Source organism: Rissa tridactyla, chromosome 4 (assembly GCF_028500815.1).
Source record: "Rissa tridactyla isolate bRisTri1 chromosome 4, bRisTri1.patW.cur.20221130, whole genome shotgun sequence".
Lineage (NCBI taxonomy): Eukaryota > Metazoa > Chordata > Aves > Charadriiformes > Laridae > Rissa > Rissa tridactyla.
The window spans coordinates 41,500,794-41,528,502 of NC_071469.1; the positions used below are offsets into that span (position 1 = coordinate 41,500,794).

Sequence of the window (27,709 nt, forward strand, 5' to 3'; positions counted from 1 at the left end):
TCACAGCAAATCCCCCATATTCTTCTTTACTCCTTTTGTGACAAAAAGTGAACTAAATCTAGAGCTGCTGCAGGAGTGATTGTAGCATCCACAGACTTAAAAAAGAACCACTAACATTAATTTTGTCCCTAAAAGCAATTAGCTTGTATTTGGAGGCAGTGGATTGTTCTTTATTGGAAGCGTGAGTAATTGTTTCTGCTAAACGTGTCCAAGAGGGGATACGTTCCCTGATGGAAACTGTGGCAGACAGATCCCATGGCGGTTCTGTTGTGGGTGCCAACACTGTTTGAAGGAGGACAGCAATCTTCTGAAACTTGTCGGAGGACAAGACAAGTAGATGCAGAGGCAAATAATCAAAGCAATCAAACAGCTCTCCCTGAAGAGTTGTCAAGACCACCAATATATACGTCCCGTGCCATGGGTTTGAGGTGGTACGCATGATATGCATGCACCATAGCAACAAGATATTAATCATCCACACATACAGGCACATGTTGGGCTAAGTCTTCAGAGGTGCAAGTTGTAGGCTGTATCTGGTATACACAACAAGCCCCAACGGTACCAGTGCTACCTCCAGCAGCATTGCATAGCTGAATTCATTACAGCTGGGCTTACACCTTCCTCGGAAGGATCCAAATGTTGGGTCTAGTGTACGAATGCCTGGGCATGAAGAACAACAACTCTTCTAGTTCCGTGCTCTTCTCTCTTTGTAGTTTTCAGTTAAACACCCTGGGCAAGTTCTTTGCTGGTGAGACACCACTGACTGAAATGGCAGTGGGCCAGCACAGCTTTTGGCACTGCATCCTCAGAGCGATGGCAGGGATTTTCGGAAGAGCTCAACTGAAAAGGTTAGATGCCCAATTCCTCCTACGTTTAGACACTAGCCTCCTCTTGGCTCATCAGGATCTCTGCAATGCCACTGACGGCCAAGGCAGGCACTTCCCATTTGCCAGCAACTTGGAGAGAATTAACAGACAACTTAGTGGCACCAAACTTTCAGTTTGGGCAGTTTGTTTTATTTCCCTAGATTTTTCTTTGAAGATAACACACCAGTAGAGTGCACCTATACCAACCAGAGTACCAGGCCCAGTATACTGAAGAGTTAGGCACGCATTTTCAATGGTGAAGGTGATTCACCACTGGAACAAAGACACATATTCTCTCTCTTGCTGGTGTCTTTAAACTGGGTCTGGATGTCCTCCATCCACCTGGATGGTTCTTTGCTCAGGTTTTTGGGTTCAGAACAGCTCAGTGGAATTTAATGGTTGTAATATGTAAGTCAGGCTATAGAGTCTCTTCTGGCCTGGTTATTGCACTGAGGCAGTTACTATCTGCAAAGGAAACATACGTCCCTACAGAGAAACACCTGGCCATGGAAATATTGGTCAAGACTGGAAGTACATGCTGCAAGGTTATGAACAGCTTTGACCATGAAGAGGTCAAAGTGCTCATTTATTGGGAATTTCTGACCCTCCCTGTAACTTTTACTCGATGTTAAGACGCTGCTGGTGTCAGTGCCTCATAGGCATTGGAGGGTAAGCTTTCAGTGTAACTGGTATTCTCTGTTAGGGAATACGAAAACAATAATTTCTTCACAGGAGTGATGAGCATTTATATAGCAGAGAGATCCTGGTATTCATGGGTTTGTCTATGGAAAATACACCAAAGACAGACATTCATGTTTAAAGTGCAAGTGATAAGGAACACATGAAGGCATCACACAAAGTAGGTCAGATGCAAAAAAACTCCCTATGAAATTGGAGAGGGGAATGTAGGCAAGCAGGATATTGTTATCTGGACTGGAATTTAATCAAGACTTAACTATGAGGTGATGTGGTACTTCAGTGGTGGGATCACCGCCTCAACAAAACTGTACTAGATTCTGCCTGTCTTTTCACAGATGTCAGGTGTGCACTTGTATAACTTGTCCAACCTCAACAGAGCTGATCCTGATGTACACAAGGACACTCATATTCAGATTTCCCTACTCTCCCCCTTCTCTTCCCCTCAAGGTCTCTCTGCTCGTGTCATGTGGAATGGCAGAAGTTCAGGTGTGGATCAGAGAGACTTTGAAATGGAAAATCAGAGGATACCGCAGGCCATATTGAAGAAGAGCTGGCAAAGCTTAGGACCAGGATAGCAGAGTGGTGAGGGTTAGGACTAAGGTACATTGGTAGGCTTGTATGGTGTGCCGGGTTTGGAGCTCCAGAGAGATCTGCAAGCCAAGAATAACGAATACTGGCAGAGCTCCGTGTGAGTAACAAACTGCTTATCCTGCCTAGGCTAATGACAAAATGTTACGTACTGGCATTTTTAAAATAAATACCTTTTTTTAAAAAAAGAAAAAAGATTAAAGCAACCGCTGTAGCTAAACACCCAGCTTTGCTCTGATAAGATGCCAGAATTATATGACTTCTGTGTAACAAGGTTCTTCGTGTGGGTGTAGCAGCCCCTCCCCATACCTAGCGGATACACTCTAGGGAATTTTTACAAGTGTGAGTATTGCCTCTTGTAAGGTCACTGAGTAAAGAAAGTTAAATACGTTTTATGAAGAAATCACGTCTTGTGTGTTTCCATAAGAGCACCGCAAAACAGTCCCACGAAAAGGTTATTATCACTATTATGTGCACAGCAGTGGCCAACCATGCATATTATTTTGCAAAATGTTGGGCCTCTGCCTGCCATCAAACTCATGATTGTAATTTAAAAATTAAGGACTTGATGTAAATGCAAGTCACCCCGGTTCACAAGACACCTCCATCACTCAGTCAGCAGGTAGAGGCTTGGCATTGCTCTCTGCCTCCATTGCTCAGGGTCTACAGCTTACTGCCATTATGCTGCCATGGTGCTGCTCTCTCTTTAGCTCCTAATTGGACAGACAGAGAGTCATAGAATCGTTATGGCTGGAAGAGACCTTTAACATCAACCAACCATTAACTAGCACTGCCAAATTACTACTAAACCATGTCCCTCTGCACGACATCTACACAGCTTTTAAAATCCTCCAGGGACGGCAACTCAACCCCTTTCTTGGGCAGGCGGTTCCAATGCTTGACAATCCTCTCAGTAAAGAATTTTTTCCTAATATCCAATCTAAAAGTCCCCTGCCACAACTTGAGGCTCTTTCCTCTTGTCCTAACGCCTGTTACTTGGGAGAAGAGACCGACCCCCACCTGGCTACAACCTCCTTTCAGGTACATGCCTGCAGAGACTGAGACCTGACAGTGGATGAATCTCCATTTTTTCCTGCTCCTGCTCCCACTTGCCGGTTTGTGACACAACACTCACTTTCTACACAGGCTTCCCATTACCAAATGCCTGGTTATGCTTGCACATACGAGGAATCACAGGCAGGCTGAAAACTCTTGCTGCCTCAAGAGATGTCAAACTTGATCTGGGGATGGTAGGGCTTGCTGTCCCAAGAGATGCCCAATTCGATCTGGGGATTGTAGGACTTGTTGTCTCAAGAGATGTCAAACTTGATCTTGGGTTGGTTTTCCAGGTGCAAGGTATATATTACCAAAGCCCCCAAGCACATCTCCGCCACAAGGTGTCTAGGCTTCATTAGGCAATGCAGACCAACGGGCCATGGGGCTACATTTGCACTTGGGAGAGCAAGGAAAGGCCTTTGGGGATGGGCAGTCTCTGTGGTTGTGGGTCAGCCATGCTTTGAGCCCTGGCACGGAGGTGACAAGAAGACCTACGATGCTCCTTGAGATACGAACTTGTTTCTACAGCAGCCCTGGCCCAAGAGCGCCTATCCAAAGGAAGAAGGTCCGTGGACCATGAGGTATTTTCCTGTGCCAAATTTACTTGCTCATTGTCCTGACGCGATCGCACGGCCCAGCTGTCACCGCCACCTCCAGCACCAGCCGCCGTGCTGGGCCCCGGGATGCCCAGGGGGGCTCAGGGGCGGGCGAGAGGCGCGGCCCGGCAGCCCCCCGGCGAGTGGCCGATCGTCTCCCGCAGCCTCGCCGCGACTGCCCGGCACCCCTGCAGCTCCTGAGGGCGCGGCGGCCGCTCCAGGTGCCGCCGGCCCGGGAACGTTGCCCGCCACCCTCCGGGCCGCCGGCAGCACCGCGCCGCCCGGGGCCAACCTGCGCCGCCCGCCTCACGGCCGGCAGCGGGGCGGGGCGGGGCGGAGGGCCCTGCCGCCCCGCCATTGGCTGCAGCCCGCGGCGGCCGCGCTGCGATAGGTGCGCGCCGCAGTCAGTGCCGCCCGGCCCCGCCCCGCCACGGCTTTATAACGGGCATCCCCATGGCCGAGGCGGGTAACCTGCCGCGGCGGGAGGGGGCAGAGCCGGCCCGGGGCACCGCGCGCGCCGCCCGCCAACGGACACGCCGCTGCCGCCGGGCTGAGGGGCGGCCGCCCGGGAGAGCCGCCTCCGGTGGCCGCAGAGCCCCGCCGTCCCGCCGCTGCACCTCCGCCGCCGGCCACCCCCACGAGGGAGGATGGTGCCGCGGGCCTGTCGCAGCGCGGGGGCTCGCCCGTTCCTGCTGGCGCTGCTGCTGGTGCATCTGCCTCAGGGTCGCGGCCACCGAGCCACGGGGCCCCGGGTAAGTGTGAGCCGGCTGAGCGGGGCTGCCTTTCCGCCGCTCGCCCCGTCGCCGCCGCAGGTTGCCCGGCCCGCCGCCCCCGCGCCCTGTCAGTGCCGCAGGTGAAGCCCCGGCGGTGGCCGCCGCCGAGCCCCAGCCGCTCCCGGGGCCGCCTCCCCGCGGGCGCCGGCCCTCGCCGGGGCCCCCACGCTCACGAAAAGCCGGGTACCGGCTGAATGCGCGGAGTGTGTGCATCGGCATTAACTTGTTGGTATTTATTGCGGGGGTGGGGGGGAAGTAGGGAGGGGGGGAGGTTGGCAGGCTGTGTTTTTATATTGCTCGTCTTGCATTTAATGTAGCCCCTGTTCCCAGCACACTGCTTTAGGACTTTTCTTTTCCTTTTTTATTTATTTATTTTTTTTTATGTTCCCAAGTAGGGATTAAATGAATCCTTGCAATAAAGCTAGATGCCTTCAGCCCAGACTTCTCCCTGTAGGAGTCTAGCTCTGTTTTTTTAATCTGACAATGTTTGACTCTTACTGGGGCTGTTAATTTTACTTACCAAACTATTACATTGCTCTGGAACCCAACGTCTTTTCTAAATATGGTCCTCTCAGTGAGCTAATGTTACCACTGCAGCACCACTACAGAGTAGCATGAGAGCTTTTAATTATAAAACTGCAAAACAGTAGCTGTTCTTCAGCCAACGCTGCAATAAAAGCACAGCTCTGGGTGAGTGGAAAAACTTGATCTCTCTGCAGGCGTGTTGGATGCATTGACCACGTGCATTCTTGACCCATCAGTCTGAAATGGTATGAAATGTAGTACCTAATTAACTTACATCATGGTTAGGCAAGACCAGGAGTCTTTGGAATCCCTGCTCAGCCAAAGTGTAACAGTAAGGGACTTTAGTGCAATGTTCTAGTTTTTTAATAGAAATGCTGTTTGACAGGATGGCTATTAAATGCTTCTCTGAGCTATGGAAAGTGTACTGGCTGCACTGGTGTCCTTGTGTTTAGCTATGCTGTGTAACCTCTTTTACGGCCAGATGTGTAACAGCAATGGTTAGAACGTGGCAGATCAGAACTAGTGTGTGCCATAAATTCTTGGAGACCTGTATTAAGGGATGGGGAAACATGGGGTGCTTATGCATATATCTGTATTACCCAATATCAAGCATAAACCTCAAAATTGGAGTAGCGCCAAATAGAGAGGAGCTTTGAGGTGATAAGTAAGAGGCTGGTTGGATGACTAGGGCCCTTCATCAGCACTGGTATCTAAATGCTTTAATGAAGAGAAATTGAAACAAAGAACAAAATAAAAAAATCCTGATCCTAGTGCGTAATCGCACTTCCATATATGCCACTTTTATATACTGTACTTTACAAGGCAGTTAATTGCTTGCTGTGCTGTCGTCTTTGGAATGGGAGCTAGTTCAGAAGAGTGGAAAACCAAATACAAAGGACTACTGATTTACTTTTTGCTTTAAGTGAACTGATGTTGCTGTTTCTCTGACTTTGCTATTTCTCCCTTCATGACTGGGCGAGAGTGTCAGCTGTGAGCACCAATGTCTACAGTTCTGTAGGAAGATGTGCCTTAAAGCTTTAACTTCTTAAAGTTTTAGCTTATGAGCTCTTAAATGGAAGGCTGTGAACTTCCAGGGTGTTTAACTCATGAAGCCTGTCTTCTCACCCTTCTAAGTGTCATGCTTAAGTGCATGTGAAGGTGGGGAGTTTGGTTTACTCATTTGCAACCACGTTGATCAATACGATAAGCCTCTGAGCTTCATCTTTTCTAGCGATTGGACATTGCCAGTAAAGTTGTCATTAAGTATAAAGGTGCCATACTTTAGATTCCAGTGTACACAAGAAAATTCTTTATTATTAATTTTTTAATGATGATTACCAAGTTACAACAGTGTTTCTCACGCTAACTCATGACCCAGAGCGTATTCCTCTCAGGAACGCTCCGTAGATGGGCAGGGGGTATCAGTGTTGCAGTTCTGGGGTCTGATCCTGTAGGTGTTCATTTGCTAGGTGTGATATTTGCCCTTTTGCATTTTCTTTTCTGTATGGTAAGCACTAGAACTACAATACTTGCAAGCTGAAATGTTTTTAAAGGTGAACAGCAATTTTTAATCCTACTCAATGAGTTTAAATGAGCAGCAATAATGCTTGAAGCAAGTTCTTGATCTTTCTCCTTGAATTCCCTCTTACTACTGTAGTGCTGCTGCTAAGCTAGGCAGTCAGCACCGTCACTGAATACATAGGCAGAGGAGCATGGCTTGCTACTGTTTGCAGAAAATGATGGAAAACTAACGGTATTGAAGAGAAACAGGTATATCTGCATCTCTTGTGCCAGTAAGGGAGCAAACTTTTGGACTAAGTGAATTAGTTCAAGATGATTACTTAAATACCAAGGTCAACTACAAGTGCAGCTAGTATTTACTGGCCCACTGAGGTACTTTTGGATCTCAAAAGATAGTGTACAAAGCTTTCTGTTTCCTGTTATAGGAAAACTCTAAGCAGTGACACGAATCACTTAGACTTGGGAAGTGTCAGTGATCTGTAGGAAACATCTGTACATATGCTGTGGCCCACTGAGTATTGACAACAACTGCCCAAGGCTGTTGTGTCACTTGTTTCCTCACTTGACAGAATCTAGAAAAGCTTCTGCTGTGTTACATGATTGCTTAGTCACGTCTACTCTAGTAGGTGTAAAGACCACTGTGAAAGCGATCAACTGACTATACTTGGAAAATGTTTGTCTGAAGGATGTTGCCTTCTGGAAAAAGATAATCAGGCGTTACTTTCTATTCATATTGTCTTCCTGTGTGTCTCTTTCTCTCTGCTGGCATGAGATCTGGAGTTGTGCGACAAGCCAGGTCTTGCTGTTTCCACTCCTTGACCCCAAAGTGATAGAGCTTGACTAGGCTGGCTCTTGCATCTCCTACTGTGTGGTGCATTTGAGCAGTACTCTTTCATAGCAGATTATATAGGTTGTGCCACTAAGCTCTGTTTTCCCCCATCTGGACAATAAATGGTGACCTTTGTCTTTCTAGTTCAGAAAGATAGATCTATGTAGGTCCCCTGCTTTTAGAGTATAATGCCTGACCATTATGAACTCACTCCATTTATGGCAGAGAACTGTTAGTGGCAGCAATGACAAAAAATAGCACAGAAAAATGGTGGGTGCTTGCAGAAGGAGCAGAACATGACTGCAGCAGTCAGAAGCTGTCCTAGGAACAGGCTTGAATTTCTGAAAGACTGGGGATCTGTACCCCATAGTGACTGCGGAGGAGTAAGAAATGGGAGGGGAGGGAAGGGTAATCACTATAATTTTCTTCCTAGTTTCATGCATGGAAGCATGTCATATCCCTCCTTGGAACGCGTGCTGGTTGGCGACAGGGGGAAGACCTTCCATTTCAGTGCTGTTGCAAAGGGAAGGTAGTAGTTAGTAAAACTATGAAGATATCCACAAATTCTAGTGTGTAAACTGGAGTGCTACAGAGCAATGAGAATTCCCTGCTGCAGCTACTAGTCAGAACCCCAAAGACGAACCTTGATAAAAAGTGCTGAAAATGCTCCTGCAGCTTTGCCATTCCCTCTGGAGGAGCAAGCAGTATCACAGATTGTGCTAAGGAGTATGTGTTCCTTGCACAGTTCTTACTGCAGCCTTGCTGGGAGGGTTCCATAAAGCATGGGTCTTTATACATGCCCTACTAAAATTAGGGAGACTGTGTTCTTCATGGTGGGAAGAAATTAGAAAAGGATATACAATAAAAATATTCTGTGATAAATATATAAAGCAGAGGGCTCCATATGAAGGAGAAGGAGATCTAGAACAGAAGAGTGAAACGTAGGATAGATTTTCAATGACTGAATTTTGTTTCTTGGTTTGACCTTAGTCATCACTCTGCATTGCAAAGGTCTACGCTGATAAGTATCAGCTGAAGCACTTTAATGTTTTAGGTTTCCTTACTGTTGGAGAGACTCATTTTAATGAAAGAATAAGTACCCAAAGGCAAGTCTTTAGAAAAGCGTCCCCTGACAGGACAGATTTGTTACTGTATGGCAAATAGCTTTTGGTTACAGATACTCTGTTTTGGTTGGGTGAGAGATATTCTTGCCTAAGTGGAAGCTCTAGTTGTACATAGTGCTATACTAATTATTTCTCCCTCTCCTTGTTCCTATTTAGACCTTTAATGTTAGACAGCTGGGTTCTTTGATGTATAACAAAGAAACTGATTTGACTTGCTTTTTATCCATTACACAACTGTATTGAGGAACAGGATTAATTCTTCTGTGAAGAAGTATTGGTCCATAATGTTTTAATACATTAGTATTGGAACATCAGGTCCTGTTCTAAACAGGAAAGTGCTGTAGGATCCAACTTGTGCTATGTAGTCTTAGAGGTGGTGTTTTAACTGCCTGAGCTTCTGAGTTGGCTATGAGAATATTTCACTCATGTTGACCTCTGCTGCTAATGAAAGATTTCTGGCCACCAAAAGATTTGATACAGAAAAAGAAACTGTAGTTGGTGGAACACCTGCAATGATAACCTCTTGGACTCGTTTTCAAGTTTCTAGCAGTAGTCATGTGTTAAGGTAATCTTCACTGCCATCAGTGCAGAGCAGATGCTGTCTTGGCTTCTTTCATTTCCAGATGGCCTGAAGCAATTGGTAAGATGACTGTAAACCTCATTTCAGTGGTATAGTAGCTCTGAAATATTAATACTGCTGTTTAAATATCTTAGATGTTCTTATCCTGCCATCTCAAACTAATTGCGACATTACTATGTCAAAAAAACCCCAAACAAACAAAACCCCATTTGTCTCCTACTTGGCTGCTGAATCCCCAGTTCTTCTGGGGCTGGCACATCTGACAGCGCAGTTAAGTGTTACACAATAAACACTGTGCTCACATTAAAAGCTAAACACGGAGGCAATACAGGTGAAACTGAAGCTCCTCCCTGAAGGCTGCTGTGCTGACTGTCACACTTAAGTCTCCTGTGTGACAGCATGATGGCTTTCTGTCAAAGCCCCCCAGCAGCTGCCACGAGGGCTCTGGTGCTGACACAACATCCAGGGAGACTTTGTGGCACAGCAGACCTCGAGCCAAGCTTGGTGTGCAGCAGTGGTAGCTTACTGCTTTGTCATCGAGTGAAATTCTGGCAGAGCAGTGGATGTTATAACTTGCGACTTGAACTATGAAGCCTACTTCTTTGTTGTGTTACAAGCTCACTGTTGTTGCATTGGTAGGACTCTAAGCTTCCTATGCTTGTTTGTGAGAAGCTCCTCCATTTGTGAAGTTCTTGCCCCAACACTGTAGGCTGCCATTGCTGTGGGTGAATTGCTTCTACACTGGAGCTTTCTGGGTAAGGTGTGGAGTCAGTGTGAGATGTTTGCTTGCACAGAGAGATTACCAGGATGCGACGAATGTGGTATGTAACTATCTCCCTCTTCTGACTGGCTCACGTGAGCAGTTAAGGCTTGCATTCAGCAGCTTACATGTGAGCTCCGTTGAAGCTTTCTGTGTGTGGTGGCTTTACTGCCTGTAGGTATGAGGAGGGAGTATTCTGGCACTGAAACCCTTCTTGTGATGACTAAGAATGCAACTCTGCCCTCTTTTTTTTTTTTTTTTTTTTTTTTTTTTTTTTGGAAGGCATTGTAGCTATAGGAGAGTAACCACAGGAGAGCATAGCTAGTCACACCATAGTGTAAAGCTTGCACTCAGGGCAGTGAAAACAACCAGCCACCATACAAAGGAGCTCTTTGTATGTGATCTCATGTAGGCTATCGGCAACTCTTCAGCCTGAGAGCAGTCAGCTCCCTCAGGATGAGGCCTTACCTTGAAATCAGGCTCAGGGCTACTGCCCTGGTTGGTTTTTTTCCTTATCACAGTAGCCTCCTGATGCGACTTAGACTCCTGTGGGATGCTGCAGTAACACTGCAGATAGTGTTAGCGGTATTCATGAGCATTAGAGAAGAATCATCCCCTCATTTGGCAAGGAAAACATTGCTTTGTATAGCAGGCCTGCCCACTCACAAATGCTATTCCTTATGAAATTGAGGAGACAAATATGGCTGTTATGCTCCCCTACAAGAATTGCTCTGAGGGAAGCCTGTACTGAGTAAAAGGCCTACGTGCTGGAAGTGCAGTCCCTACAGTGTGGGGAGGGGGTGATGGAGCAAACAGAAGCTTTGGCTTATCAAGGGATTGATTCTAGTCTGTGTCACCCTTCCGAGGTAGCCTTAAGACTGGCCTGGGCCTGACTGGATCATGCTAAGATGCCAGTGGCAGCCTGGAGTGACAGCCTTGGTGGAAGGCTGGCCTGCCAGATGTTTCTCATGCTGGCTTCTCTGGGGCAGTTGTGCTTCTGTCCTCAGAGCAGTGGCCTAGAAGGCCCCATAAGCTTCCAACTGCCTGCGCTGTCAAACTCTTCCCCGGCGGTCTCCCATCTGTAGTCTGCTTGGGAGAACATGCCTGCATGTTGGGTTTGTGCATTTTTGCCTCCCACTGGCTTGTGGCTGAGCCAGCTGCTTTTGAGGGCCCACTGACAGGTGTTCTCATCTGGAGTGGCACGTAGCTATGCAGTAGGGAAGTGAGTGGTAGGTGTGAAATGAGAGCAAACTTAGACCTTGAGGGGAAGCACCTGTGCCTAGAGATAGGAAAATAACACTAGTTACTATAGGAACAGAGGCTGCATCATTAAAGGTTGGCTCAGGGTTTTGTCAAGTAGAGTTTGGCAGCAAAGCCTAGACAAGCTACCCACCAGTGCTGCTGGCAGACTCTTCCATGCAGGTGGAGGAAACTATACAAAAACTGGTGTGTGTAGGCAGATAACTTGCTCTGCTATGGGCACGCAGGCTCCTCTCCTGGGCTGGAGCTGGAGTTACTAAGGAGCAACTACTGCCTCTGTCTGAAGGACATGAATGAATGTGAGCAGAACAGTAGTACAGGAGTAAGTGCCACAGAGTACCACACTGCTCCATACTTGAGTATAGACCCAGACCATGTGCCATGGTTCTGTAAACTGTCTTGCCTTGCCCCAGACACCTTGACTTGGAGTGGCTAAGGGGAAAGGACCTGACTGTCTGCATGCAACACTTTTTTTTTTTTTTTTTCTGTGCAAGGCATAGACTGGATCTATTGAGACTGGCTTAGTAGGCTACATGGCAGCCCTTGTCAGTCTAAAGTTAAACTAGTTTCACTGCTGGAAGAGCACTGGCCTAACATAACTTTTCCCTACTGTGAGTCCTATGGCAAAGTGAAAGAAGGTAATTTCACCCTTTTCAGAGTGGAAGAAACCTGCTGTTCTGTACCACCGAGGCATTTGATTTAAGCTGGCATTGAGGGGGTGGTAAATGTGAGGGCTTTCTCATGGATGAGCTTATGATAGAAAGAATCATAGGAAGTAGAAGGGAAGGTGCACAGGAATAAAGAAGATGGGGAAGTAGGACAGATGAAATAACTTGCTTTTCTGAGGTTTTTCTTGGCCACTGATCCAGTTAATGATAGTTGGAATCATATCCAGAGGGAAGTGCTGATTCTCAAACAGGGAGGAGAGGTTCCAAACACTTAGTGGGCAGATTCTGTTTCAGAGTTTCTTTTGGCTACCAGTCCTCTGTTACCATTAGCTGGGTCACAGACTAGAAGGAATGTGGAAAATGTTGTCCATCCCTGTTCTCTTCCCTGTTCTGTGACTGAATCAATCACTTAAATTGCATGGGGAAGCCATACTCTTCCTTCTGATGAGAAAAGTCCACTAACTTAGCTGCTATACTTAGGCTTGTTGTGATGCATGGAATAGTGCTTGTTCTATATTCTTGTAGAGTTCCAGAATACTGGGGTAAGAAGTCTTTCTTTGGTTGTACAGAGAACCTGAAATATGAGATCATTTGATCCTTCAGTTGTAATAATTTAGCGTTTGAAACTCCAGCAAACTAAAATAATCCAATACAGTCTTAATGTAAAGGTAACTGTCTTATGTTTTACAGCCACTATGGAACTGAGTGGCCTCATGGCTGCTCCTTGTGCTACAGAAGCAGCAGTGTGGCTACCTGTTATAGAGGGGGATTCAACCAGGAATCAAACAGATAAGGAAGCATCCTCGGGTGAAAACACCTGGTAAAGGTAGTGGTATCCTTTAATGTACAACAGGGACACATGCCTAGTAAAGGTGTCCAGATGTACACTATCTCTAGATCTTGCTTCTGTGTGTACCAGATACACACTAGTCTGAAGCAGATGCAATGATAATCTTTTGTTGCACCATAGACTCCCTTGAGTAGCATGAAGATTAAAGAGCCTACTCTAACTGGTACATCAAACCATTTCCCTTCCCATTTCTTTGAAGCAGATTTACATGCAGTCTACACTTAGGCTTAAACAAATACTTGGTGGAATGAGGTGCAAATTAAGAACTAAAAAGCCAGAAGCTTTTGGGTGTAATTTCCAAGTGGAGGATGTTAAACGAGTTGGAGTTTGTGGATACTGGCCAGATAAAGGGGTTTGTCTGAGCCAAGCAGCTACTTCTGATTTGGGTCTAGTTAACATACAGAATGGTGGTAACTCTCGTTGGCTTCTGCCTAGAGCTTTGCATTTGGCTTATTCCCATGGTTTTAAAAGTGAGCAGGCAAGCGTTGCAAAAGTAGATAAGCTGTGTGCAAAAGTAGCTTTTAAAAATGTGTATGTGTCTGGAACACTAGAGGATAATCTGCTCCAAACTTGTAAGGGAAAAGTGAGTTCTGATGTGTGCATTTCTCAGTCTTAGTGGAAGCAAAATACTTCTAAGGTAGAAATCCATAAAAGACTGATACGTATAAAATGAACAGAGATTTTTGTGCAATGAACACTGCTTTTTTGCTACACAGTTCTAGAGATTAACTTCACCTGTTTTCCTTTCTGTGTTTTAATCTAAAAATATGTAAATCTAGAAGAACTTGCTCCACCCTTTTAACTTAAACAATACCAAGGCTTTGAAGTTCCGTCAGGTAAGGGACCTGGTGCAAGGCAGTAATGCAGCACTGCTGCCATACATTCCTGCTGTTGTAGTAAACTGTAGCCAATCGGATTCTCAGTGCTGTTGCTGGTGGTGTTATTTGCCCTCAATTAGATGCAATACATCTGAAATACTCCTGAAAATTATGCTAGATGCAGAAATCTACCCTGGTAGAGACTTAACTTAGCATCTGAAAGTGGTTGCCGGGGGATAGGATATTTTAAGGGCACTGCACGTGAGTATGAGTCCACGGGTTTACTTCTTGACTTTAAGAGAATGGTGCTTCTGGCTGCTGTAAAGGCCTCAGGTTATTTTAGAGATGTCGTTCTGCAGCTTTATAGGTAAAATCTGAAGTGATGGCAAAGTGACTACTGCTTATGTGAATACCTAATGGTGGAAGAAAGTATTTCAGTGGTGGCTGGTGGCCATGCTACCTAATGAGTGGCTCATGCTTTCTATAAGGGAGTAAACACTGAAGGAATTTGCTATGAATTTTTATCAGGGTTGCTACCTGCCCTCTGTTGTCAGTGTCTATAGGCTATCTTTCCTTTCTAACTATTACGCAGGTACAGCCAGTATTTTTAGGAGCAGGAATCATGCCCTTAGGTACAGGATTGAAAGTCAAAGCTGTCCTCTGCATGCTTTAGCTTGTTAGGTGCTCTGTAGAGCCAGTGATGTTCTGCTGCATCAAGGTGGGATGTTCTGTCAGTGGCAGCAACTGGTCTTGTACTCACTTTACTCTTTCTAGTTTAAGTTTGAACTGTAGAAGTAGTAGCTGCAGCTTCTACAGATGTTTACAAAATGAACATAAACATATTTTGCTGGTGATAGAGTATTAATCATGGTTAAACCCATTGTCTGGAAGTATGGGGAAGTATGTCAGCCCAAATTTATTTTTTTGGATGCTCATCCTCAGGAACTTCCAGGGAGCTGAGCAGTCTGTTCACAGTGAACTCTGAAAGTGCTTTATGGTCTGACTTGGTGGTGGCTTTCTTTTTTTAAATTAAGGACTCTTATGTTGAGGAAGGCCAGGTGGCTCCAAAGCAGTCTGGATGTAACTGTTGAAGACTTGAGTTTTCCAAGGCTGCCAGATTTTGTCCTCTCCTCACTTCCCCAGAAGTAACAAGTGTGTTGGCAGGAAAAAAAAAAGTATTCTGCTGGCCTTGAGCTGTCACCTAAGCTACTACCCTTCTTAAAACTTGAAGAGATGTTAAAATCTAACTGCAGGAACTCTCCTGAACTTTACAGCTCATGTGTCAGTTGCGCACGCCCTGAAAATCAGGATTACATTTAAGGTGGCTGATGGAATTTTATATAATTAGTCAAGCTAAACTTTTTTGCTATGTTATCACTAGTATAGGTGCCTCTTGAGGGTGAATAGGATGGCAAGTGGGAGGCAATCAGTGTGAAACTTGGGCTGCTGGTACTTTTCTTGTCTTTGTCCTCAGTTGTCAATGAGACTCTCTAAATTTCAGTATTTTTATTGTGAATGATAGGTACCTAAAGGAGTTCCAAACTATCTGGATTTGGAACAGAAAGATTTTGAGCTGTTCTTTACCACAAAAGAAAAAGTGCTTCTTTACCTGAAGCACTTGGCAGCAGTATTGGAACTGAAGCTAGCTGTTGCTCATCAACATACTGCAGTGTATGGTTTGCAGATTTCTACTCTGGATGTAAAAGCACCCATAGGACAAATCATCTTAACTCATCTGCTCTGTTCTGTAAAATCTGTCAGTGCATAAACAGCTATAATGTATATCTATGTTAACTCTTATCCTAGGAGTATGAAGCTATACTGGTTCACGTGTGTGGTACCTCCATGAAAGGAAGTTAAAAGAAATAATCAGTCCCAACTTCCAAATTGAGTTTTGCCTATAGACTTAAATTCAGGAAAACTCATATGTTTTTCTAAAATGCTAGTCTTTTTTGGTGCTGAAATTGGGATTGAGTGGGAAGAAAAAAATCTGCTACACTTGAGTAAATTTGAGCATTCTTGAAACCTGTGTCAGAAGTAAACTAAGTTTTTCTAAGTTTCCTGTTGGAACTCTAAGAATTTACCTAAAAGGCTCCAAGACTTGCTTCTAGTTCTCCTGGCATGAAGACAAACTAAAAACAAAAAAGCTTCCACAATTGCTTCACATAACCCAGGAACTCTTCCCCAGAACTCCCAGAATAGATGGGAAGAGCTCAGTAGGAAAATTTATAAAGAGAAGGATTTGATTTTTAGTTGAAACTTTAAAAACCACAAGCAACACTTGTGCTGTCAAGTGAATGACAGTCCCAAATAGAAAGTCTGACTTCAGCTGTCAGCAGGTTTTTCTCTGTAGCAAAGAATACTGAGTTCCAAAGGCATATCTGTTTTTTTTTTTTCCCCCCTGCCCTGTGTTAAAGAAAAGGTAGGTATCTTATCACAGTAACTGTTCTTCCTGTTAAACTCAATACCTTCTGAGGTGTCCTGTGCATCTCTTAGCTCATTATTGCTTTTATTAAGAAAATGTCCACATCTGACCTTCAGTGGGGAGCCTCCACTGTAACTACTTCCAAGTTAACTTGCCCACTGGTAGTGTCACCTTAAGGATAGCTATAGGTGAAAAGCTTCCAACAATCTTTTTCCTTATGTTGAGACTCTTGTCAAACTCTGCTCCATGCCCTCCAAGGTGTGTGCTCTGTGTGTGTGCCTCTGTTCAGGCAGGGCATGGAGAGCAGGAGGACAGTTCTGAACTTGGTAGTTCTTGCTGAACCCTGTCTGAAGCCTTCCTCCTGGTAAAGGTGGGTCCAACTTCAGGAATTCATGCTTTTGTTTGGAAATCACTGGGGCAAGTAAATCAAGTTAAACTGTACATATATTTTCCACCTGACATGCTTTCCTTCAGTTTGTTCAGCATTGATACAACTCTTCTTAGGGGCAGAGATGTGACCAACCTTTCAGTGCAATGATTAAGTGCAGTATGTCAGAGCAAAAGCTAAAGATGACTTTCACTTCTCTTTCCTTGTCTTCAGCTTGCATGAAAGCATGAAGAATAGAAGCACTTATATTCAGGAAGTGCCAGAAGGCTGATGGTAGACATGATGAGGTCACCTCAGATTAAGAGGACAAAATAGGGCGTTATCTTTGGCTTGACTCTGGTTAGTATTTATTAGAAAGCAAACCTAGGGATTACCACAAACAACCGAAGCCAAGCATGTCAACTCTTTACTGGATGGCAGACTAATGTTCATGCATATCCATGTATCTCCTAAGGCAACCAATTAGGATCAAGTGAGAAGAGATAATATTGTTAAATCTCATGCCAATGTTCAGATGGGTAGAACCATACTTATCTGAAATTGCTTTAGTGGGACTTGCTAGTGGCTTTTGTTTCACTAGCATTGCTGTTGTAAAAATACAAGACTCTCTTGGCATCTGTTTTGTTGTGAAGTGATTGACTGACACCAGTGCTAGGCATTGTTTACACAAAGCATCTGAATGAAGTCACTACTAGATTCAACAAGATACTAACTGAAGACAGAACTTATAAATGCCGACACTGACAAAGCCTGCTTAGTTAATTCCCTGTACTAAATTGCAGTCAGGCTTTGATGGCCCTGAATAGGGGAAACCTCTTAAAATAGGCAGAGGACAAGGTTTGAGGGAGAATTTCTTTCCCAAAGAGTAGGGAGTACTTTCTTCTCCCTCACTCCCCAGCTCTGTCCTTATTTTTGCTGATAAAGCAGTTGCTGGGTTGCAATATTGACTCTTTAACTGAAACTCTTGTCAAACTGCTGTTTGGCTTCTTATTCATCTTGAGTACTTGGCTTGGAGCTCCAGATCCCTGAAGTGAAGGGAAAGCACCAGGAAGTTTCCTGTTACTTTAGGCAGAGACATGCCTGTCCTAGGTATTTTCTAGGTAGGAAGCTGATGGTACCCAGTGTCATCTTGTTCTCGGGTAATGATGGTTAGAATGTACAGCTGGCTCTTTGGAATCTTTCTAGAGGTATTATAGGGCAACATCTATGTTAAATATAGTGCTGTATGCAGAGGCTGCTCAGCTTGAATAGTTGTAGTTGGATGTACTGCTTTCAGACAGTGAGCTTGACTTTGTAGGAAGCTTCCCTTTAATTGTGATTCCTTCTTAGGGAGAAGTCTTTGTGGAAACTGAATAAGACTATAAAGTCATCCCATTTTAAAACTGAAATGGCAGTGATTCAACAAGCACTACAAGCTACTAAAGAAGCAGTTGTGGAGGGCTGAATAAATAACTGGCAAGTGTCTGTCTTAGCTGAAGCTTGGAATCCACCCTGGTAATTGCAATATAAGCTCTTAGGCTAGAAAAGAAAAACAAAAGGCAGATGTTTCTTTATCAGTCTGAAAGGCCAACAGTTCTCCTGGAAAGACAGAAGACCTCAGAATCTCTGACTTGGTGTCAGTCAACATGGCAAGATTAAACTGAACTGTAATTAATAACTTGCATTCACTTCATTCCCCGTTCATTCCCTTGGTTGACTTATTTGCTGGATTATTCATTTATGCCAGGGAAAGCTTCCTTTTAGATTTCTTTGTATTTCTTAGCTTGCACTTAAGCTACTTCTAGCACTTAAGTCACCTCTAACAACAAGCAAGATGGCACTAAGTTATCCACAGGACCAAATGGCATGGGCAGTTTTTAGCTGAAGTGTGGGGATGGTGCCTAGACTCTGTAAACTGGAAAGTTTTCTGCTTTTCTCCTTGCTGGTGTTGTTGGTTGACCTTGCCTAGCTGCCAGACCCCTCCTCACTTTTTCCCGTGCTCCAGCATGGGTCTTTCCCATGGGCTGCAATTTTCCAGAGAAAATCTGCTTTCCATAGAAAACCACGTGTTTTCTATGGGCTGCAGCTTCCTTCAGGAAATGCCTAACTGTTCTGGTGTGGCATCCTCTCCATGGGCTGCAGGGCAATACTTCCTCCACCATGGCCTCTTCTATGGGCTGCAAGGGAATCTCTGCTCTCGCATCTGGAGCACTTCCTTCTCTGACCTTGTTCCTGTTGTGGCTTCTCACACTTCCACCCCTCTCACGTGACACTTCAGCTTTTCTTAAGTGTGTTTTCAGAGGCACTGCCATCTTGGCTGATGAGCTCACCATTGGTCTGCAGTGGGTATGTTGTGGAACCAGCTGTGTCTAGCACAGGGCAGCCCCTGACTTCTCATAGAGGCCACCTCTGCACCATGCTGTTACCAAAACCTTGCCATGTGAACCCAACACAGCTGGTCAGAGCAGGTTCTACACTGTTAAGTTTACAGGCTGAAGAAGCAATGCTGCCTTGGCCTGGAAAGCCTCCAGTGGAGTCAACAATGGATGTGCCTGTACTTCTGGAAGTACCACCAACATGGAGTTCACGTGTCAGTCAAACTGGTTGTGCCCTGAAGTCAGCTGCTTCAACCCTTTTCAAGGCAGCATGGATGTTTTACAAGGGTTGCATATGGTTTTGCTGTGAAGGGTGCCAGTGCACCTGAACATGCTCCAAGAAGATGTAGTCTAATATATATTTTACTCTGTGTTCTTTATTTTTTTTCAAGATGTAGCCTCAAATTGGCTGAGTACTTTCAGGTTCTGTTCCCATATGAATGTAGATTTCAGTATTGATTATGCTAGTCTGTTTTTTGCATATGAGTGCCTCTACTTCCAGAGTACTGCAGTTCTATACTGATTGTGAACAGCTGCTTTGCAGGAGTATGTGTAACTTATGGGAAGTGAGTGACTTCCATAGTAAGGGAGGGGAAAGTCTGATCACCTTACTTGAAGTTCCTTGGGATTTTAGCTTCTACACACTAGAATCATAGAATCTTCATGGTTGGAAAGGACCTTTGAGATCATTGAGTCCAACCATACACACACAAAAAACCCCACCAACCTACAATCTCTGCCACTAGAGCATGCCCTGAAGTGCCAAATCTACATGTTTCTTAAATACCCCTAGTGTTGGTGACTCAACCACCTCCCTGGGCAGGCTGTTCCAGTGCCTGACGACTCTTCCAGTAAAGTAATTCTTCCTAATATCTAATCTAAACCTCCCCTGCCGCAACTTCAGACCATTTCCTCTGGTCCTGTCATTATTCACCTGGGAGAAGAGGCCAACACCCACCTCTCTACATCCTCCTTTCAGGTAGTTGTAGAGGGCAATGAGGTCTCCCCTCAGCCTCCTCCAAGCTAAACATGCCCAGTTCCCTCAGCCTCTCCCCATATGACCTGGTCTCCAGACCCCTCACTACTGGTGTTTCAGATCATGGGGAACTGATGAAAATTCTCTGGCAGTGAGTTGGGTGGATAATAGGTGCTAAATCTCACAGGAATTCAAACACCTAGATGCTATTCATTTCTGTAAGTTCTGACTCCTTGAGGAGCTTCTAAAAATCTTGGTATGGCGCTTCAAGACTGTCACAGCCAAACCCAGGGATTGGCTTTTCATCTTCCCCTTTTGGAAGGGGAAGAGAACACAGTTAATGATGGGAAGAAGCGCTATTACTGGTCCTGGTACTGAATAATTCTGAAAGATATTGTAGCTCCTGCCAAACTTCAACCTGGGAAACTCACAGGAGCATCTATATAACATCTGGATCTGTTTTTCTGTCTCCTTGGGTGTGGACAAGCCCCCATGCTCTGATTCCCCGATGAAAGTGTTTGGCCCTTATCAGCAAAAAGCCTAGCTAGAGTTATGTCAGTGCCATCCAGTGAGGCATAGGATCATGATAAAACTTTACAACAGTTTTAATTTGTGACCAGTTCTCTTCTCTTAGAGTCCAAGTTGCAGGTGCTGAAACTTAACATGTAATAGTGCTAGTGTTCTGTACTTCACAGGGGAAAGGAATATGAAATACTTGAACAGAAGCTTCAGAGAAAAGCTAGTGCCCATTACTGAAGTTCACTACTTAAATATCCTATATGTCAAAGACCAAAACTTCATTTCTCTTATCTCTTAATTTTTTTTACTCTTGCTTGAGGCTAAAACCTTTCTCTGATAGTTGTCTCTAAATTCTGTGTTTTGCTGGACAGCAAGAAGTTAGTAATTTTGGTCACAAACGGTCTCTAAGCAGGATAGAAATAAGCCTTGTTGAGTTTCCAGAATCTGCCAACTTCTCTAACATTTTCATCTGAGGGTTTAGGCCTTTACCAAATTGTTTCGCAAAGCCTCATGAGTGCTATGCCACTGCAGTAATTCACAAGCACTTACTGACCTTACACTTTAAAGCAGTAATAAAACTGTACTTCCTTTCTTGCATTGCTTGCTGCCTTTTGGCAGGATTTTGTGAAAAGTACAAGCTTTAAGTGAAATAAAGCAATCTATGAAAAAAAAAATAAAAAAAAAATGGTCTGCCCTAGCTGTAGAAGCACCACTGTTTGAGTTAAGGTTGTTGGCAATTAAGGGCAACAGACAACAAGCTGAGTTGGGTACTCCTGAGCTGTTTCCAGTCTGTTTTTCAATGCATAAACATCCCCATAAACAACAGCACAAACTTATGCTGCCTCTGTACTGTTGGTTTGTGTCTCCAAGCTCATGTCTGGGTGTGTTTTCTGATCCCTTGCAATGTGTTGGACTTGTTGCTTTGGCCTGCTGTGAGCTACAGCCAGACAACTGACTCTTCTGGCAGGACTGACACTTAAATTTTGCCTGCCAGTTGAATGGCTGGAGCTGGAGTTAATCACTTGCCTTGGTGGTCAAGTCTGGATGAAGGACAGCTACTGAAGGCAGTCTAGACAGCTCTGACCTCCTGGTTGAAGCACTGACAGATCTTGGAAGTTGAGCAGCTTTTAGACTACAGGAGCTCTCATCATGATGCTGCAGTTCCTGATAGCCTGTCTTTGCTGGCTGTAGGGATGGACCATACTGAAAATGGGCTCTTTCTGTTGCTACTTACTCGTCAGTTCTAGCTATGAGGCAATTAAGACACTTGGAAGTGCTTCAGCTGTTTGTTTCATCCAACATACTAGTGAATTGAGTAAGGTTAACTTTTTTGAAATAGCTTCTAGAAGCACAGTAATTAAAAAAAAAAAAAAAGAAAATCCCTGTCTGCTTTGCAACTGTTATCTTCTGCAGACTGGACACTTGGCTCATGTTGACAGTTGGTGCATCTCCTGTTTCAGAATCCCAGCTTCTTACCTGCTCTCAAAATGCTAGTTTATTAACTCTTCTCATCACCCGTAGTTAGACTGCTTGCACATCACTGGATTAGAGATGTTGATTCAGCAATGGTACTTAGTATTTAGTATTAAGCAAGAGGCAATAGCGTGACTTGTGAACAAAATTGTGCAGTAAATCCTAGAGTTGTACTTAGGAGCCCCAGGCAAAGTCTTAAAGTGCTCGTAATGAACTTTAATGCTGTCCCATTATATAACTCCTGTGAAAAAGGGAGTTACAGCACTGAGTCTCTGCTACAAGTTAAACTCTAAAGATAAAACACTGCGTTCCTTTCTTGTAGAGTACACTTGGGAGCTATGCTAACTTACAGTTATGCTTCCTACCCTCAGTTCAGAGTAACAAGTCTTTTTCTGCCCCCGCCCCACCCCCCGCGTTCATAATGCAAAGTTCTTCATTCTGTCTCTTTAGCAAAAGCAGAGCTTCTGCATACTCACCATGAGTTGTGATAGCTGAGAATAGGACAAAATGTTAATGTCTACTAAAAAAAAATACAATAGACCTCTGCTCCACTCAAGTTTGTGCTAAGAGTTGCAGTGTTCTGGTATGATGTTCCGGCCAAGTTTAAGAGCAGTCTTACATGCATGAGGAGTAACTTCACTTCCAAGGAAGTGAGGGGAGACCTCATCACTCTGTACAACTACTTGAAAGGACACTGCAGAAAGGTTGGTGCTGGTCTCTTCTCACAGGTAATTAGTGATAGAACAAGAGGGAATGGCTTTAAGCTGCAACAGGGTAGGTTTAGACTGGACATTAGGAAAAAATTCTTCACAGAAAGAGTGGTCAGACACTGGAACAGGCTGCCCAGGGAGGTGGTGGAGTCACCATCCCTGAATGTGTTTAAGAGTTGTTTAGATGTGGTGTTAAGGGATATGGCGTAGGGGAGAACTTTGTAGAGTGGGGTTGATGGTTGGACTCGATGATCCCAAGGGTCTTTTCCAACCTAAATGATTCTATGATTCTAAGACAAACTACTTCTTCAGCGTTTTAAAGTTAGAGTAGGCTAAGGCTCTGCATAAAGTTTGTTGAATAGGGAGGATTTATCCCCCCACCTTAATAGGGTCTATCTCTCAAAGCAATAGTAGATTATTTCTTTGCTTATATGAAATGAGGCAGACCAGTTCAATGTGATAATAGTTAAGGGTGTCTTGACTAACTTCATGTGAATGCAAATCTCTCTGCTTTTAACACAGGAACACTTTGCTGGTGTCCTGTGCTGGCAGAGCTTTCTACCTATACTACAACTAGTGTAGGTATAATTGAACACTGGAATTGTCTGGGCTTACTTTAAACATGCATATTGGCTATCTACAAGAACTTATCTGTTAAAAGAAAACTATACATATCTCCAGCAGAGATCTGGGGTAACTTGTGTGCCACAACCTTGGCATTTATAATTAGTTTTGTCTTGCCACTTGTCTGGAAGCTTTCCCTGCATACCTGGTATAGTGGTGGGGGGTAGATCCAAATTGTTTACATGTACTTTTGAATTCTGCAAGGCCAGCAACTGTAGAAGACATGACCATGATCTGATAAGAGCATTGTCCGGACTTCATGGTGCTGGATGGATGATCTGGAGATGCTCTAAACTCACATACTTTATCATGTTGTACTCCTACTTACTGAACTGCACAAGGGCAAGATGCAACCCCCAGAATAATGTGGTTGTATCACACTGGTTATGACACTGATGTGTGATGCCCTGGGCAAGCTGGTTTCAAACTGGATGTGGAGAAGCACTTAAGGGGATGATGTGGCTCCTCAGAACCTGGAAGTTATCTGCAGTGCACTAGAAACTGAATTATCAAGAGGTTTTTGTGGGTGGGTTTGGCCATATGTATACCCTGAAAGGTCTTTGTCTTAATAGGGAAGGAAACTCTGAGCCCTCAGGTATGGGTGTGATGAACTAGATTTAGCCTAGCTAGGGCACACTATTATTTTGGGCTTTTAACATCTACATTCTCTTTGCTATTAAGTCCCTTGGTCAACCTGTGCGAGGTTCTTGACAGCTGATTTTTATTCTCCATTGTCAAACGTCTAAGTACTTGCTTGAAATAGAACAGTGGGGATTATTCAGCTGAGTGCAGGGCTTCTCTGCTCATCTGTTGCTTGTTAAATCTGAATGCAGGATTGTCAGTTGCCTTCAGTTCTCCTTGTTTAGGTTTGCAGCATGTGAAAGTGAAAATCTGTCATGGGTGTATGTAAACACAGTTTGTTAAAGCATTCACTCTGCAACTGTGAACAAGGCACTTGATGGGAATGAGGAAAGTAGGTCTGGAATGTGTAGCAATGTTGAACTTAGCCTAGAAGGGAAGAAGACAGTATTGCTGTCTGCAGATGGGGCAGAAAGTGCTCAGAAATCCTTTCTGCCTTCCAAATTATCAAAAAATTGAAAGGAGATGGCAATGTAAACAGTGGTGTACCAGGGTAGGAAGATACAGGTTGACATGATTTGTGGCTTGATGAGGTGAATTTGCTGATGTAAGCTAAAGGCTCAAATCTTGCATTAAGGCAGTTACTATAACCATAGGATGTCTTTCATGTGGTTCTAGGCATGAGCATCTAAGTGGTGATGCGATCCCTTTGGACAGAGGACTTTGAGTAGAGAAAGCCAGTATCAAAGTCTCTGACTCCCCTAAAGCATAGGGCAAGGCCTGTCTCTTACACTGAGTCCTATTTTCAGAGTAAATTTCAATGCCCTCTAGTGGCTTTAACTCCCCAGGGAGTGGCTGGCTTGTTATCTACAGCACCAGCCTGGGGTGTTTTGCTCAGCAGGAAGAGGTAGTTGGAGGTGTGTGTTCTGGGGACACAGCTATGCTGTAACTGTACGAGGAAGAACAATGGAAAAGATCCAGGAAATACTTCCCAACTTGAATTATTATGGAATGACAGGCATTCCAGAAATGAGATCTAGGGGTACATTTGCCTTTTTAGGCTGGAAATAAACTTTCTCTGAGGTGCCCCCTGCAGAAGAGTTTCAGCATTCCCTTCTGTAAAAGCCTGGGTTTTAAGAAAAGAATCAGATACTCGGAACACTAAAATGGGAAGCTAGCCAACTTTCCAAGTTGCACAGTGCAGAACCACAACAGCTTTTACCTCACACCACATAGATAAAATGCACAGTGCTTTACCTACAGTCCAAGAGCCATGGAAGGCTGTACAGGCTTGGGGACTCAGAGCAGTTGGAGGTCTGGTATGGTCAAATCAGCTACAGGTGTGAGCTCTTAACAGTTAGGTTAATCTCCTAAAATAACTGCTTAGCTTTAAATGCTGTTGCCTAACACTGTTTCTTGTTCTTTTGAGGAGTAAAACCTGGGATGTTCAGTGTTTGTATAGCTATAGAAGGTAAAAAGGTGTTTGGTGGCATAATTGGCTGTCTGCACTTGCTTACTACCAAGAAGGAAAACTGGAATATGCCTTAAGGAGTTTTCAAGATCAAAACTGTTTGCAAGACTCTTGCCTTTAAATCTGATCTTTAAATTTACTGTGGCTTCTAATAATGATGTAGCAGTTCAACTTTCATTCAGTATGTTGTTGGTGAAAGTTAATTAGATGCCTTAATTCCACTTGAATAGTCTGCCTGACCAATGATATAATTAATTGGCTGTTTGTACCATTTGGAGGTGTATGCATTGGTGTGCAGCATACTGATAAGGTGTCTTAGAGATGGCTTTCTTGCGTGCTTAGCATAAAGTGCTTTGAACTGGAAATTGAGCAATTACTTCTGGAAGCAACTAATAAAAGCAGTGGAAGTTGTAGTTAGTAGGTTGTACTGAATGAACAAAGATCAGGCCATGCATCTGGCTTTTGAAGACTTAGTCTCATCTGAGTGTGCTTGTGGATTGGAGAATCTCTGTTCTGGTAATTTGCTCAGGTTGTATTTTAAGTTAGAGGACTCCTACATAGCTTCAACATGGTAAAAAATTAGCCTAAAATGCAATAAGACTTGTTTTTTCTCTTTAGATTGTGTTCTTTGAAGTGGCGCTCCCCCAGTGTGTTAAGGCTTTGCCCCAAGAATTGAAGGATTTCGTTTCACTAGGCTTAGGATCTTGAGTAACTCTTCAATGAAGTAAGTCACAGGCTTGGTAAGAACTTTGTTTTAAGGCTGCCTTGTCCTAAACTAATACAGTGGGTGTATAGCTGCCAAAATACTTGCCTGATCCTCCTTTTTTCAGTTCAGTGGTTTGTTTTCTTCAGTAGGAAGAGAATAAAGCTTCTGAACAAACTCAGTGCAGTGTCTATTTTCCCCATCATGCCTACTGCAGCTTCATATTTCCTTGTTCTAAAATATCTGAAGTTACATTGCCATGTAGTACTTCTGCACAGACATGGCTAGATGTCTGAGGGGTTGAGCAGATGCTGACTGCTGCTTCAGTCTGTACAATGTGGACTCGTCCAAATAAGAAATAGGTAAAGATAGAAACTTGTCAGGCTTCTGCTCCCTTAGAAATCGAATCATTACTTAGCAGGTGATGAAATCCTTTAAGGCTCACAGACACTGTTTTGGCAGATCTGTACTCAAATAATTGAATTGTACTTTTCAGCTTCTGGTTTTATCATGGATACTACACTTGATTATGGTTGAGTTGCTGAGTTTATCCAGTCAATCCTGTTTGATACTGAACTTAGTGGACATTGCTGTACTGGATAGGGAGGAGCAATACTGAGATGGCAAAAGAGTTGCTAAAGCTGGCATGCAACTTCTGTAGCCTCTTTGAGCAGCTGGCTTGGGTGCATCTTCCAAAGCCTATAGCTGTTGGTCTCCCACAAAGGTACATGCCTTAGATCTGATATTTTTAACTCAGAGCTTGTCAGCACCTGAGTGGGTTTCTCTGTGGAAGGGAATGATGTTAACAGCAGTCCTACTTGATCTTCTCCTCATATTAGTGTACTAAGCTGGATTGTCAGCAGTGTGTATATTCTACCACAAATTTGCTGAGTGGGAACAGTCCAAAGGAATTGCCCTGGAAGTTTTCAGGAAGAATCTACGCAAGCTGTGAGTTGCCCTGAGAATTAAATGGCACATCAAATTGGCTACTTTTTCTGGCTCCTTTCTCGTCTGCCCCTAGTAAATTAAGAATTTGAAGGCAAAGGGTCTTTGCCTTTTTACATCTCCTGCTACATTCCCTGTTTTGGGGTGCCTTACCCTTTTCCTGTTCGTAGTTAGGTGGATGAGTGATTATTTTTTTTTGTTTACAGAAGAGCTGCCATGTGTTTCTAGATTTCAGCTAAGAGGAAGTGCCAGCACTGGAATAGAAAACAAACTCATCCTTCATTGCCTCTTCCAATGCTTTCTATCCCACAGGCCAGTTAGGTGATGGGAGGGACAGTGCCTGGACCTCCTATGTTGTGCTAACCTCTGAGGGCACAGGGTACTTCTTTGAGATCCTAAATGGTACTTGGCTCTGCTGTAGTTGGTTTGGGGCCATGTTTACACTTAGCTTGCCCCAAAGGTGGGGAAAGGGAAGGGAGGAATGTCAAGTATCTTCAACTTGCCACAGGATGTGATTAGGCAACTTAAGAGGATTTTCAAGTCTTTCAAACAACGAGTAAACATGTCAAATGTGATGGAAAGCTCCAGAGTCTTATATGGAGAATCTAAGTCTCTCTGTCAAACTTGTAACATCAGGCTAGCGTTGAATTTCTACTCTGTTTTGACCCCACTCCTTTGAGGCAGAAGGTACCAGCTGTTGTGGGAGGGGGAGCAGGTCTTCACAGGCCAATAAGGGAATAACTTCCCCTTTGCTATTAAGAGTTAGTATCTTATGGGTTTGGGTAAGCTACAAATGAAGTTATAACTTAGTTTTATAAGAAAAACTGTGGCCTGTTACTCTTACAATTGCATGGGTCTGAGTTTCGAATTCCACTTAACTCTTGGGCTTAGATCAATGTATGTGTAACTTCTTTAAAAGCCCAAACAAGTCAAGTAACTCCACAATAAACACGCCATGTATTCACTCAACTGGACCGACTCTGTCTTTTGTACTACCTTTTCCATATTTCTACCTAACCTTTCCTTGAC

The 27,709-nt window shown here is 44.1% G+C and overlaps 1 protein-coding gene across 4 annotated transcripts in view; it reads left to right on the forward strand.

Moving 5' to 3' along the window:
* Positions 1–4,428: 4,428 nt before the first annotated feature.
* SMOC1 (SPARC related modular calcium binding 1) overlaps positions 4,429–27,709 on the forward strand; it is a 130,777-nt gene continuing 107,496 nt past the window's right edge. For all 4 annotated transcript variants that reach the window (XM_054199599.1, XM_054199601.1, XM_054199603.1 and 1 more), the window contains exon 1: positions 4,429–4,557. In XM_054199599.1, the coding sequence (XP_054055574.1) occupies positions 4,453–4,557 (105 nt within the window). In that variant the 5' untranslated portion in view covers positions 4,429–4,452. The remainder of the gene's footprint in view (positions 4,558–27,709) is intronic.